The sequence below is a fragment of the Carassius gibelio genome, chromosome B5 (genome assembly GCF_023724105.1).
Source record: "Carassius gibelio isolate Cgi1373 ecotype wild population from Czech Republic chromosome B5, carGib1.2-hapl.c, whole genome shotgun sequence".
Classification (NCBI taxonomy): Eukaryota; Metazoa; Chordata; class Actinopteri; order Cypriniformes; family Cyprinidae; genus Carassius; species Carassius gibelio.
In genome coordinates, this window is record NC_068400.1 from 14,777,677 (window position 1) to 14,792,773 (window position 15,097).

A 15,097-nucleotide genomic window follows, 5' to 3' on the forward strand; every position below is an offset into this window, starting at 1 on the left:
AAAAAAAATATCTTCTTCTTAGACTACTGTCGAAAAGCCTATAAGAAGGTTCACCTGACCAGACTGGAGGAGAGAGTCACTACCATTTGCCAAAGAGAGAACTCTTTTTATGTTGACACGGTTCGAGCCTTCAGAGACCGTCGATATGAGTTCAAAGGACTCCACAAGGTACTGTATTCAGACCTTAATCATGTTTGTTTATTATTTTATGAACGTTACAGTCTGTCTACATGGTACATCAAACTCTCCTATTAAAAAAAAAAAAAAAAAACTCTTTTAATGCGATAGTTTAGTGTTCTCACCTCTGCAGGAATTAGTCATTTATATATCTTCTTTTAAAGTTTTGTCTGTCCCTATCATCTGTCCAGGTGTGGAAGAAGAAGCTGTCTACAGCACAGGATAATGGGGACGCAGCGGAGGTGAAGCGCTGCAAGAACATGGAGATTCTCTATGAGTCTCTGCAACTGGCACACAAGTGTATCCTCAACTCCTTCTACGGATACGTCATGAGAAAAGGGTATGGAACCATTTCTTTTAAAGAGAATTTTATTGCCCGGTCCTAGACCAGATATACCTGAGGAGTTTCTTGTCTTCAGTAGTTGCTGAGATTACTGATTGTTTTATAACTCCTGCTTTGCATGATGTCTTTTATTGTGATTCACAGAGCACGTTGGTACTCGATGGAGATGGCAGGGATTGTCTGTTTCACCGGTGCCAACATTATCACACAGGCCAGAGAACTCATTGAGCAGATTGGGTAAGACTCTTACACAAAACCCTTAAACAACTTTGTGGTTGCATGATTTTCACTGTAGTTTAATGTAATCGATTGATTTGTTGAATTCATCCTCTTCTTTAGGAGGCCTCTGGAGTTGGACACTGATGGTATCTGGTGTGTTCTTCCCAACACCTTTCCTGAAAACTTTGTCATAAAATCCACCAATGAGAAGAAGGCAAAGGTGACCATCAGTTATCCAGGAGCCATGCTGAACATCATGGTCAAGGTAATTTATCTTTCTCTTCTTTTGACAAGTAAACCAGTAAACCACATTATTGGCAGATTAATTATATATTAAAAAGGAAGCAATCTTAAAAAAAATGGTTGAAAGGGAAAACCCAATGATAATTGTTTTATCTTTTTTGTCACTTGTATGTGTAGGAAGGCTTCACAAATCATCAGTATCAAGAGCTGGTGGACCCAGCATCTTTAACATATGAGACCAGAGCTGAGAACAGTATCTTCTTTGAAGTTGATGGGCCGTACTTGGCTATGATTCTTCCTGCCTCTAAAGAAGAAGGGAAAAAGCTAAAGAAAAGGTGAGAGAACCACATCAGATCACTTTATGTGTGGACATTGTCCGGTAATTGCTGTCACTAGGAGATCTAAACTACTGTTGTTTTAGATAAAAGCCTAAACTAATGGACATTAATTATTTTATTAAGGAAAACATGTGTTTTATTCAGAGTTTATGCTCATTTTATGTAGAGCTTGCAAGGCTCATATCTTCTCTATCCTCAGGTATGCCGTGTTTAACGAGGACGGGTCGCTGGCTGAGCTGAAGGGCTTTGAGGTGAAGAGAAGAGGAGAACTTCAACTCATTAAGATCTTCCAGTCATCTGTGTTTGAGGCCTTCCTGAAAGGCACAACTCTAGAAGAGGTTTATGCTTCTGTGGCTAAAGTGGCTGACTACTGGCTTGATGTGCTCTACAGCAAGGTATTGACAAATGTTACAAAATCATGTATAAGTTTAAGTGTCTGAATAATTGGAATGATGGCTCATATTGTATTTTATTATAAAAATGACGTCTGTGTTTAGTATTTTAACCAGGCAAAGCTGCATGGTTAAGGATACTTGATGAGTGTTCTTTTCTTCTGTTTTCAAGGCTGCTAACATGCCAGATGCAGAGTTGTTTGAGCTGATTTCCGAAAATCGCTCCATGTCCCGTAAGCTGGAAGATTATGGCGAACAGAAGTCCACCTCCATCAGCACAGCCAAGCGTCTTGCTGAGTTCCTTGGTGATCAGATGGTGAAGGACGCTGGTCTCAGCTGTCGCTATGTCATCTCCCGCAAACCGGAGGGTTCGCCTGTCACTGAAAGGTGATAAATCTTTTAGTTGTTTTAAACTGTAACAATATTTAACAAAATGACAACTGTTACTGTGTGTGCATGCTTTTGTGGCCCTAACTTAACTTCCGGTAGACTTTCAAATAGAATCAATAACAACAGCTAAGTAGTCCCTCTAGAATAGATTCATTTTGATAAGCAAATATGTTTGCTGCCTAATCAGACTTTACTTACAGAAAATGCTAATTAATTTGCTAGCCAGCAGGAGGTGCTTTAAAACGGGAGAAACGGAGGTTTCCCCAGTAACGACTGTACACAAGCAGCACTGAGCTCACAAATGCTGCTTTATCAGGCATATAACATGCAAGGTTGAATAAAAATGACAGATAACTTTCTAAAGATAGTCTTCCTTCTGAAATAAAGTAATATAAAAACATTCGCGCCTCGTTTTGATTTTTAAACGTGCAAAAAAAATTTGAATTTCGAATATTCGTCGAATTGAAAATAAAAATCTACATTCGAATGCAAAAATGTTGCATTCAAATGTTAGCTGTGCGTTAAGGAGGCTGCTTTAAGGCCCACCCCGGGTATACTTCACATTCCGCGTTCTGTTCCGTCTCACACACAGCATCATCTGCACAGCTTTCAAAAGGCAGACGAGCTCGACAAGCAGTACCACTAGAAGGCTAGTTAGGTACGCCTTATAACCATTTAGGGCCTTATAGGTAAGTAATGATAATTTGTAACTGATACAGAACTTAATAGGTTGCCAGTGCTGAGACAGTGCTGGGGGTAATATGATCATATTTTCTTGACCTGGTAAGGTCTAGCTGCTGCATTTCGGACTTCCTGTAACTTGTTTATTGACGAAGCAGGACAACCACCTAGAAGTGCATTACAATAGTCCAGTCTGGAGGTCATGAATGCATGAACTAACTTTTCTTCATCAGAAACAGATAACATGTTTCGTAGCTTGTCAATGTTTCTAAGATGGAAGAATGCAGTTTTTGTAACATTGGAAATATGATTTTCAAAAGACAAGTTGCTGTCTAATATATAACATGTTACTGTTCTGTTTATAGTTGTTTAAGGAACTTATAAACATTATTTAAAAAAATTATGCACTTTTTTTCACAGTCATATTTTCTTATGCTTTGAATTAACTTGCATTAGTAATATTTTGCCCTATGCGCCCTCTTGTGGCCTCAGAAGAGAAGTATGAAATTATGCATTTTAAATTTGAATATAATTCGAATTTTGATCATATTTAATTGCAAATTCGAATTTATTTTTTCAGCCATTTCGACAGCCCTAGTACATGCTCCTGTTTATTCAACAATGCCTTTTGGAAAATCGGTCAGTTTTGATATTGTGGCGAGCGGCACAAATAAATTAGTGTATGGGAAACACATCCCACAGCACAACCACCTGAGTCAAACTTCAGTCTACTCATCTCCTTTACTGTAACTGCATTTGTAGTCGGCTGCATAGCCAGACTGATAAACAAACACAGACTGGAAGTTAATTTCGGACCGTGCACCTGATGAAATTATCTATATATAAAGATAAAGAAGTCATTTTTTTTCTACCTTAAACAGGGCGATCCCTCTGGCCATTTTTCAAGCTGAAGAGAGTGTTAAAAAGCATTTCCTACGCAAATGGCTGAAGATGCCCAGTCTCCATGACCTTGATATCAGATCTGTGAGTTTATTTTATCACTAACCATGAAATCACAATTTCACTGTTGGCTTTTTCAATGTCATTGTTTTCTATTTTTCATATATTGTTCGTTCCTTTCCCATGTCAGATTCTGGACTGGAGTTACTACATTGAGCGGTTGGGCAGTGCCATTCAGAAGATCATCACTATTCCTGCAGCTCTACAACAGGTAAATAAATGCTTAAACCCCCTTGTACTTACCAGCTGAATCAAGAATTCTTGTCCTAAGCAAGACATAGTCGCAACATTTTGTTGTTGTCTTTATTTGTCATGTTGCACTGAATTGCCTCACCCATTGTGAAGTCTCATTGGTGCAGAATTCCACTCTAACATTACTGTGTATATGAATCATACAGTGTTCTGTTTGGCTGATTAGAAATGTGGAGAGAAAAAAAGACTTTATTATAATCGGCTGTATTTGAATTTATAATTTTCTTGTTTAGTTCCATGTTCTTAACAGTTACTATTTTTGTTCAGGTGAAAAATCCAGTACCCCGAGTACGGCATCCAGATTGGCTTCATAAGAAGCTTCTGGAAAAGAATGACATCTACAAGCAGAAGAAGATCAGTGAGCTCTTTACCAGTGAGGGAAAGAGACAGGTAGGTCTACTGCAGGGCTCCAGACTCCAGACCTGTTCGACAAATGTTTGTGTGTGTGGTAACACTGGCATAACCATCGCATTGCTGCCATTTCTGTTGCATATGAGAAACATCAAACGGCAAACAAAACTGAAAGCATAACAAAACCATGAAACTCATTTGAGCTGCGCAGTGATTCGAGTGTAGAGTCTGGTTTATACTCACCGCGTCAGTAGGAGCACGAAGGTGCATGGAGCAAAAATGACACCAGTATTGAAGAAACAATGGATGGTTTTTCAAGCTAAAGTTAAAGACCGTTTCGTAAACCAGAGGTGAACATATCGGTATTCTTGTGGGACAAAAACATGGAAGAACTGTCACCGACAGCAAGTTTAGTTTTACTTTTATATTCTTTTTGTTTTCATTTTGTAAAGCTTGTTCTTGTTTTAGTCTTAAAAAGTGAAAGGTTATATGTAAGCAAAATCTTCATATTTACTTGGAAAACATGACAAGATAACAAATTGAAACCCGATCAGCAAAAGAGGAACTCCCGTTCACAAAATTCAAATCACAAAAAATGCTACTGATGAAAAATAACGGGTTGAATGTTAACATCTTTCGTTTCCATATAACTATAAACTATGATAAAAGTTCATCAGCATGCATTGATTAATCCCATGTTGTAACTGTCACACACACTTTTCACACAACTTGCTGGCTGGCTGCTTATACTGTATATATGCACATATTTTGTCTCTCTAAGGTGGCCCATCAAACGTTACCAGCAGGTGAGACTCCTGATATGGAGGACTTCGGTGCTCCTCAGCGCCCTGTGCAGCCCGCCATTCTCATCAGCACAAAGAGGAAGAGGATATCTCAAGGAGAGGACAGCCAGGCTGAATCTCAAGAGCAAGAACTCACACAGTCTTGGAGAGAAATACTGGGGCCACCACCAACTATCGGCGCCAACCGGGTAATTCAGGCACCATAACAATGTTGTACATATGATCAGAAATTAGATTTTGTTACAGTATTTCTGTACTGTCAAATAAAAGAAAGGCTCCACAGTAAAATCATCTATATTTATATTTGTGTATAGGAGGAACTTCTTGTCTGGTTGCGCTACCATAAGAAAAAATGGGAGCTGCAGCTTCGTCAGAGGAAAGAACGGCGGAAGAGGCGGCGTTTAGTTGATGGTGAATCTCAGCCAACTGGTGGTGGCGTAATCCGTGGTGGACCGACAACAGGGCTAGGCAGCTTTTTGCGAAGAACTGCCCGCAGTATTCTAGACATGCCCTGGCAAATTGTGCAGGTATGTGACACTAGCAGTTGAGATCTAGGGTTGGGATCTCAAACCGGTTCCATTTTAGAATGTTCCAAACTTCCAACAACCTGGAATTCGATAAGACGCATGCATTTCCATTGTGTTTAACAATTCCTGGGTTAGCATTTTAATGTAATTTAAAACATTTTAAGTGCAGGAACAAAAATAACTTGCACCCTGTCTGAAGCGTGGGCACAGAGAACAGTTGCCTCAGTGCGGGTTCCCAGCCTGTGTCCATTCTCGAACCATTCCATGCATTTCCACTGCAGAAGAAGTTGTTCAAGGCCAGCACTGACTTTCATATTTATCGACCAGTATGCAGAAAACGATGCCAGTATATCATCATAAACACAGCCATTTTCATCTTAAGTGAACGTAAACAGATGAGGGGAAAAAAAACGCACGTGTACAGTATTTTTAGTTTTGTGTGCGTTCAGTGTTAAAGAGCCAGCAGCCTAATATGCCTGTCATTAATGTTAATCACAGAAAAAAAAGAAAATCATTCACCAGTCTTGACTGAATATATTTTAGGAATGTCAACGATTATCGATGATCGATTAATTGTCGATAAGAGATCCTATTGATTAAGGCTGTCGATGGTTGGTTAACTGATTTAATATTTGGCTGCGTGCAGCTCATGCGCAAAACACGCGTGAGCGGCTGTGAGTGACAGTGACCATATATAAATGCATCATCATTAATTTACAGTGTACAAATAAAGCTTTTAATTTGATTTAAACTTTAAAAGTACATTAAAATAGAAACAACACAAGTTCTTCAACATGAAAAGTAATAGAAATGTAGTAACTAAGTCATTTCATCAAATCTTATTTCATGAAATCTTTAATTTCCCTTCCCATGTTTACCACACACAGTAAGAGATGTGATTAAAAGTAGAAGATAATAAAATAAACCTGCAAATTTAGAGGGCTAGACTTTGAAGATTTAAGAAAAGAAACGATGCCTAAATGTTTTTTACTGAATTTGTGGAAGTTTATGACCAACCGGAAAACCAGAACAAAGCCGCGTAAATGAAGGCTATATCTCGAACGGCATCCAGAGGCATGGTCACGATCTAACATTTTCCTAACCATATAAGAGCACAACTCTTCTGTTTTTATTGGGAGTGTGCACAAATGAAAGTAAACACTTTTGCAAGGTTTTTTAATTAATTAATTTTTTTTATGTCTCAGCTGTTTCAATCGCGTCGGAGCTTGGAGCTTGGCGCACACGTATATTCTAGCGATTCAAACTTACATCGCAGACTGTTCTAATAAAATACTGTCAACTAAACAATTCAAAGCTTACACTGGTCAGTTTAAATAGACCGTACTATACCGGTCCACTCTGCTGTTATGCCAAGGACGTTTTTGCTCATATGAAGAGGATCATCTTTTCCGTCTATGTGCGAATGTGTGTTAAGTACAAGCTTAGTTTCCATTATAAATAATAGTTTAACATTCAAATACATTGCGAAAAAAAACATTTTGATTTGTGCCGAATGAGACCTGAGCAATAACCTCTCAATAAATTTAGCCAAAGCTGCTCTCGCTCGTCCTCGTTTGCATGCATGCGCTGTCATGATCTAATGCACTAGATTCCAGATTTTTTTTAAACAAATAGGCTAGGCCTACTGGAACACAAAAAATCACAATCGGACATTTTCTAGACCAGAATCCAGCATGATTAAATTAATGTGAGCAGCAGTGTTTTGCTGCAGCAGCGCCGATGTAAGCAGTTCACTTAATGCACAGCACAGTCACACGCACACCACAGTGACGTTTGGAATAAATGTGAGCCAAAATCATCAAAATTAAAAGAATCAAAGACTTAAACTACTTCAGCCTGTGTGCATTGAATTTATTTAATACATGAGTTTCACAATTTGAGTTGAATTACTGAAATTAACTTTTCCACGACATTCACAACAATTTATTGAGATGTACCGGTGTATAACTTTCTTCTTTAAGACAAATCCATTTCAGACGAATTGACTTTGATCTTCCAAATGAAAATTCGAAGACTAATTGACTTTGATCTTTGATGTTTAATGCCAGTCAACAAGTGTTGCAGTTTAAGTTAAATAAAGCGTATCCATTTATAATAAAAGGTACCTCACATGGCTGGGGGTGAACAAAGGCCTCCTGTAGGGAATCGAAGTCTATTTGTAAGAAAAATCTTATGTTCAAAACATAATATTCACTTTAGTCTAGCTTGCGCCAACAGTTGTACACCGAAGCAGTTCTGTGCAGATGGCGTTTGAGGTCGGTGTTGTGCATGTGCCACTCAGAAGTGACGAACATGGAAGCACAGCGGAGAGATCAAAACAAAACAATGGTCATGAATTAGAAGTACAAATCGAGGATTTGTAAAGAAGAATGTCAGAGGATTTCGATATAAGCCATCACGGACTGGCTTTACTGGCGAGATGTGTATGACAATTGAATGCGATTAATTGCACAGCCCTAATATTAATATTACAAAAGTCTTTACTGCCAATTTAATATTAATTTAAAAATATCTCACTGACCCCAGACTTTTGAATGCTAGTGAAATCTACACTATGAAACATAACAGCAGTTTTGTTCTATTTAGTACTATCAAAACGCATGATGTGTTTCTTTATCCACTTTCTCCAGATTGCTGAAACCAGTCACCCAGGCTTTTATAAGCTGTGGGCGGTCATTGGCAGTGACCTGCACTGCATGAAGCTCAACATCCCACGAGTGTTTTATGTCAACCAGAAAGTGCCCAAACAAGAAGAGGGAGCTAATTGCAAAAAGGTATAACATTTTTACCACCAATTCTGTAAATGATATGTGCGATGGGCATTCTTGACTAAGTTAATTTAGTGCCAGCTCATTCAGCTGCTTAAAGATTTAAGCAAGTATTGAGTCTTTAGTTGGGTTCGGGACAAACTTTATTTAGATTCATTTTAACTCCAGGTGAACCGGATACTTCCACGCTCTGGTGTGGTGTATTATCTGTACCAGTATGCTGTTCCTGAGGATATGTACCAGGAACACATCAATGAGATCAATGCTGACCTCTCAGCTCCTGATATTGAGGGTGTCTATGAGACACAGGTGAGGGCCTTTCCCAAAATATGTTGTGATGTAGGAATTTTTCTGTATTTTGATAGTAAGCCTGGAATATTCTACATACAGTATTCTACAGATAGACATTTCCAGAGTGGTTTCTGCTCCATGGTGCATTGACCTTATTTATAATATCAGTAGAGGTCATTTCCCTATGCCTGTCTCTTGACCTGTAGGTTCCACTGCTGTTCCGGGCTCTGGTCCAGTTGGGCTGCATGTGTATGGTCAATAAACAGGTGGTCAGAGACCTGGCTGGCAGAGAGGCTGATACCTTCGACCTGGAGCACCTAGAGATGAGATCCCTGGCCCAGTTCAGCTACCTCGAGCCAGGTGACTCAATCGCTTTCAGTGTGTTTTTAGTTTTGTTGATTATTGGTTAAAACATTCGTATATGCACTGTAGCAATGCTTACACATCTAGTGGCTGATGTGCTTCAAGTTGTTTGAGTTAAACATAATGTGTTTAATGTGTTGCAGGCAGTGTAAGGCACATCTATCTGTACCATCACAGTCAGGGCCACAAGGCTCTCTTTGGCCTCTTCATACCATCCCAACGCAAAGCCAGCATCTTTGTTCTTGACACGGTAAGCTCTAAAATTCAGCTGAAAGCATGTGTGAACTCAAATCAGCAACGATGAATAGGAAACAAACCAAAATATACAAAAAGATGACCCTAAGAGTGATGAAATGTCAGTGAACAGGAATTAACTGACAAAAAAAGAGGGAAATGGTCAAATGCATGTGCCTCAAACTGAATGTGGTATGGCATTGCTGATGTTCACGTTACAGTACTTTTACAATGTTAATGGTACTCTATACCTTAAACCCCCTTCTCCTTGTGGCTTATTGCTTTGATAAAATGGCAACACCCATTTTTTTTTTTTTAACTGTAATCAAATGGTCACATTTATTGTGAATAATAGTTTACTAGCTTAACTGTAGGTTATATTGAAATGTCAGCTAAGATATATCGTCAGCTCAGTGAGTTTATAAATGAAATTCTAGAGCAAATGTAATTGTCTAATCTAATTGTGATTTTTCTTTAAAAAAACATTTTTCCACATTTTCTGTTCTTGTTTATAGTACTACATGATTTGGCTAATTTATGATTAGATGTCAGCATGACTATAAAATAATTAAGTAAAATAATTGAAGTTGTGTAATATTTCACTGTATAAAAAAAATTATAATTTTAGCTGTAAACATACAAAATTAATTATTACATCTAGGGATGCAACGTTTCACTCAACTCACAAATCAATTCATGATTTTGATTCCACGATTCTATTCTCACTTTTTTTTTTTTTTTTTTTTACAAAATGAGATTGAAGACATTATACAGTAAATGAAAAGGTGTCGTTTATTAGGCTATTGCTGCATGTTATTAAGTGTGCGATGCAGGGCAGAGAAATTAAAATATAAATAACAAAACTAAATTGAAACTTTAAAACAAACCCCAAATCAAACAATTTACACAAGTAAAATAAATCTTTTAATATAAACAAACTAGGGCTTTGTCTGTGCTCTTTCCATTCAAAATTAGAGGCAACCACTGCATTTTAATCATGATCCAAACAAAGATGTAGTATACATGCAGCATGAACAGTTTTTAATCTAAAATATACTGTATAATTTAGAAATATGAAGCAAAAACGGAATGATCTGACTTCAGTTTTATGTAACTATACTACATAAAACATTGTCTGAAAGAAACAATAGTTGAGCTGAATGAGACACAAATTCACTGTCTGCTTATGAACAGCAGTGATACAGAGTTTCCTGGGTTACCGCTGTGAACATAGCAGAGCTGCCTTATGAACACTACTTTAATATCCATCGTTCAGAGCAAAGAGGAAAAGAAAATACCTTGTAAACCTTTTTTTTTTTTTTTTTTTTTTTTAAGCTAGTCAGTTCCCCTCAGAAATGTTTTCATATAAACTCTTACTTCAATTGTAATGCAGTTTTTTTTTTGGCATCTTTACTTATTTGAATTGTGACATCTAAATTGATTTTCAACTGGCTCGCGGTTAATCATTACATCCCTAATTACATCTTATTTAATTTCTTAATTTTCAAACTTTATAAACCATAGAACTTAAAGTTGACAGTTTATAAACGCTGCTCATTACAACTTGGTCAGATGGTTAGTTATTGTTGCATCCCCAAATATAATTAACCCAAACTAATTTTAGTTAGTGTATTGTGACATTTATGAATTTAGAACTGAGCTGAGCTGCTCTGAAAAAAAAAAAAAATTATCACCATATTTTGAGTTTGTGTGTAAAAGCAGTCTTTATTTAATTTTCACCCTTTGCTGTTTAATAATTTCTCTTGAACTATTTAGGTTTTAATTAATCATGCTGTAATATGAAAAACACCCAATGTAAAATGATGATGATGCAGTTGACACTACTGAAATTTACACAAAATGTAGGTACGCAGTAATCAGATGCCGAACCTTAGCTCTTTGTACGGAGCAGAGCGCACAGCACTCCTGGAGAAGACCACAGAGGAGCTGCTGCCACCTGAGAAACATATGTTTGAAGTGCGTGCTGAAAACGACGTCAAAGCCATCTACCGCGCACTGCAGCGCATTCTCCTCAACTACAAGGTATGGCCTCAACGTGTTATTTAAAGCACAATACAGCTGACAGCACAGTTGAGCAGATGAATAACGGCTGTTTTTCTGATTGTGCGCAGGAGGAGCGGCGTGGTCCGACCCTGGTTGCTGTTCAGTCTAACTGGGAGCTGCGGCGGCTGATGGCTGGCATGACTGTACTGGAGGAGTTCCCGGTGGTCCCGGTTCATGTTATTGATGAGATAAGTTACAATGTACTGGACTGGCAGCGGCACGGAGCTCGCCGCATGATAAAACACTACCTGAACCTGGACAGCTGCCTCTCACAGGCTTTTGATATGGCCAGGTACATCACACACTTTTTTTTGTCATACAAAAGGTTTTGTCTTGATTTGACTATGAAGATTTATTTAATAAGAATGGAAAACTGTCTTTATTTGGGTACACAAAGAATAACACTAAAATCAAATTTAAATGGGTGTCTGGATTTGTTCTTGTTGTTGTGACATTTTTTTCTCATCTTCTGGCAATTTTTTCATGTAATGACCCCTATAACCCTAAAGAAATCACCATCAGAGAGCATGCTGGGAGAAGCTGAATTCAGACTCATGTACCGTAATGTCCTTTCTCTTTGCAGGTATTATCACCTGCCTGTGGGAAATCTGCCACAGGACATTTCTATATTTGGATCAGATCTGTTTCTTGCACGTCATCTGAGAAAGCACAACCACTTGTTGTGGCTGTCACCTACGGCACGTCCAGACCTCGGGGGGAAAGAGGCTGACGACAGCAGGCTGGTGATGGAGAGTGATGAGAGAGGTTCCATGGAGATCAATAGCCATGGCTGCTACTCAACAGGTAAGCAATCCAATGATAGTACTACTACTAATAATACAAATATTATTAAAACCATATTTAAGGAATATTTACCAAGATACCAGATAATTGTAAATACACAAAACAGCATTTATTTAAAAAATATCCTGATTTAATTTATCATTTAAATGATATTTATAAATTAATAAGATATGCTTTTCATTGTTAAAATGTAATGAAAAAATAAAAATGGAATCTAGAAAATTTATGGAAAACACAGATTCAGAGAAAACCAAAACTGAAATTGAGAAAAATATTTAAAACGCATTTCATAGGGTTTTAAAAATGTAATTTTTGTTAAACTTTTAATAAATTGCTAAAAAAAAATTGTGCAGGTTTCATGATTTCAGTTAATTATACATGCTTTTTGATTAATATTCTTTAATGTAACCATTAAAAATAAAGTCTAGAAAAATTTATGGAATTTGGGGAAAAATCGAACAGATATTCATATAGGGCCCTATTTATTTCATTCGTGTCTTTGTTTTATTGTATTTGTCCTTTAGTTTGTTACTTGCATCGATGTTCTTTTTATTAATAACAAAGAAAATAACTTAATTTAAAATTAAATTAAATTTATGCATTTAGCAGACGCTTTTATCCCTAGCGACTTAGTGCATTCAGGCTATCAATTCTTACCTATCATGTGTTCCTGGGGAATTGAACCCCCAACCTTGCGCTTGGTAGTGCAATGCTCTACCAATTGAGCTACAGGAACACTAAAATAACTATCATGATATAAATTGTTATTGTGAAATAAAATGACTTAATAATGAAATAAGCTTTGGCTTTAACCTTTCTAGTCTAACTTAACCAATGTAGCAAAGATCTCTACATACCTGTAGGCTTGGCAGTTAAAAGGGAGTTGTCACCATATTCCTGTGTAGTGGCACTGGCATGTGATTATTAATATTTTTGGGGATGAAATCCCTTTTTTAATATATTAAATAACTAAAATGTTATATAATATCTTATAAATGCTCTAGCTATTCAGTCGAAGTATTGTGATATTTTAGTCAGTTATTGTATAAAAAAGTAATTGGTATTGTGACAACACTAATGTAAAGTAACTTTTTTTAATGATTTTAGTTAACCATATTCAATGATAATCACTGATATTTATGCCATTATAATTATGCAAATGTGTATGATTCATGATCACAAATATATTTGAGCTACATTTCTCACTTGAGATTTAAGTAATTCTCTAATCAAAACTTGTAAGTTAATTTATCCCGTGAGCTGTACTCATGTTGTGAGTACAGCTTACAGACTAACAAGCTGTTTGAGATTAAAGTTGCCCTGTTTATCTGCAGTTTTAGATCTTTGACTTGGGATTTTAGATTTTATTGTAACTGTATTTGATTTAAAAGTGCATTAATACATAGGGTTTTTTTTAAGAGTAGTAATTTGACCAAAAAGAATTCAAATGTACACTTGAATGACATTAAGTCTCCAGTATTAAGTATTGTTGGTATTTGCTTTTATTTAGAAACCTACCAAATGGCCTCAAAAAATATGTTTGAAAAGTGAATATCAGTTAAAAAAAAAAAAAAAAAGTTTTTGCTCGTTGGGTTTTTTTCCAGTTTGTGTGGAGTTGGATATTCAGAGTTTGGCAGTAAACACCATTCTGCAGTCCCAGCATGTTAACGACATGGAAGGCGGGGCCAGCATTGGCGTCAGCTTTGATGTCATTCAGCATGCATCTCTGGAGGAAATGATGTCAGGGAATCAGGGAGCAAACACAGTGGCCAGCTATGACGAGACGGCGCTCTGCTCCAATACATTCAGGTATGCATGTAGAAATGAGTAAAGCCAACAAATGTAATCCATCTTGTTTTTCTTCAAAAACTGTGTGTAAAAAAGAGGTTAACACTAGGAATGTAACAATATTATTAATATTGTGATATCGCGATGGCAAAACTTGATATATTGGGGTCAGTAGTAAAAGTCAATTCACTGACTCAAGTTTTCTTAGTTAATAACAGGGGATGGAGCTCTTAATTTTGAACTCTCAAAGTGCATTAGATAGAATTATTTAACCTTAAAATGTACAGAATTTTAAATATCCCAATTAAAATTGTATCGTGGATCGCAATAATATCGTACTGTGAGATTTTGCTATTGTTACATCCCTAGTTAACGCTTATATCTGTCCTCATGCAGGATTCTGAAGAGTATGGTGGTCGGTTGGGTCAGAGAGATCACGCAGTATCATAACGTCTACGCTGATAACCAGGTGATGCATTTTTACCGGTGGTTACGATCACCCAGTTCTCTGCTGTACGACCCGGCCCTGCATCGCACACTCCTCAACATGATGAAGAAGATCTTCCTGCAGTAAGTTTGGGGTTAAAGATAGTTGCTCTATTAGTTTATATGCAGTTTGAGAACTTTGTCTTAAAGGGATAGTTCACCCAAAAATGAAAATTTTATGTTTATCTGCTAACCCCAAGGGCATCCAGGATGTAGGTGACTTAGTTTCTTCAGTAGAACACAAATTATGATTTTTAGCTTCAGTCATTGCAGTCTCTCAGCCGAACAATGGTAATAGAATCTATGAGAGTAAAAAAAAAAAAACATGCACAGACAAATCCACATTAAACCCTGTGGCTCATGATGATACATTGATGTCTAAAGACACAAAACAATCAGTCTGTGCAAGAAACATAACCGTATTTATATGGTTTTTACCTCCGATTCACGCAATGTCCGAACTGTTAGAACTCTTGTGAACATGCTTCACAGCAGTAGGCGTCTGAGATGATGACTTCTTCTGTTTTATGGCAGATCGCAGACTTAAGTGCATTACCGCCACCTGTCTCTCAAATGAACCATTGACACTTTATCTACAATCT

At 37.2% G+C, this 15,097-nt stretch overlaps 1 protein-coding gene across 2 annotated transcripts in view; it reads left to right on the forward strand.

The window, feature by feature from the left end:
• Positions 1 to 15,097, forward strand: part of pole (polymerase (DNA directed), epsilon) — a 31,220-nt gene that overhangs the window by 10,776 nt on the left and 5,347 nt on the right. For both annotated transcript variants that reach the window (XM_052556345.1, XM_052556344.1), the window contains 21 exons: positions 23 to 168; positions 369 to 517; positions 665 to 757; positions 860 to 1,004; positions 1,160 to 1,317; positions 1,520 to 1,715; positions 1,885 to 2,099; positions 3,665 to 3,767; positions 3,874 to 3,954; positions 4,263 to 4,385; positions 5,128 to 5,337; positions 5,464 to 5,676; positions 8,328 to 8,471; positions 8,634 to 8,774; positions 8,963 to 9,116; positions 9,263 to 9,369; positions 11,220 to 11,396; positions 11,486 to 11,709; positions 12,001 to 12,221; positions 13,826 to 14,030; positions 14,406 to 14,579. In XM_052556345.1, the coding sequence (XP_052412305.1) occupies positions 23 to 168; positions 369 to 517; positions 665 to 757; positions 860 to 1,004; positions 1,160 to 1,317; positions 1,520 to 1,715; positions 1,885 to 2,099; positions 3,665 to 3,767; positions 3,874 to 3,954; positions 4,263 to 4,385; positions 5,128 to 5,337; positions 5,464 to 5,676; positions 8,328 to 8,471; positions 8,634 to 8,774; positions 8,963 to 9,116; positions 9,263 to 9,369; positions 11,220 to 11,396; positions 11,486 to 11,709; positions 12,001 to 12,221; positions 13,826 to 14,030; positions 14,406 to 14,579 (3,379 nt within the window). The remainder of the gene's footprint in view (positions 1 to 22; positions 169 to 368; positions 518 to 664; positions 758 to 859; positions 1,005 to 1,159; positions 1,318 to 1,519; positions 1,716 to 1,884; positions 2,100 to 3,664; positions 3,768 to 3,873; positions 3,955 to 4,262; positions 4,386 to 5,127; positions 5,338 to 5,463; positions 5,677 to 8,327; positions 8,472 to 8,633; positions 8,775 to 8,962; positions 9,117 to 9,262; positions 9,370 to 11,219; positions 11,397 to 11,485; positions 11,710 to 12,000; positions 12,222 to 13,825; positions 14,031 to 14,405; positions 14,580 to 15,097) is intronic.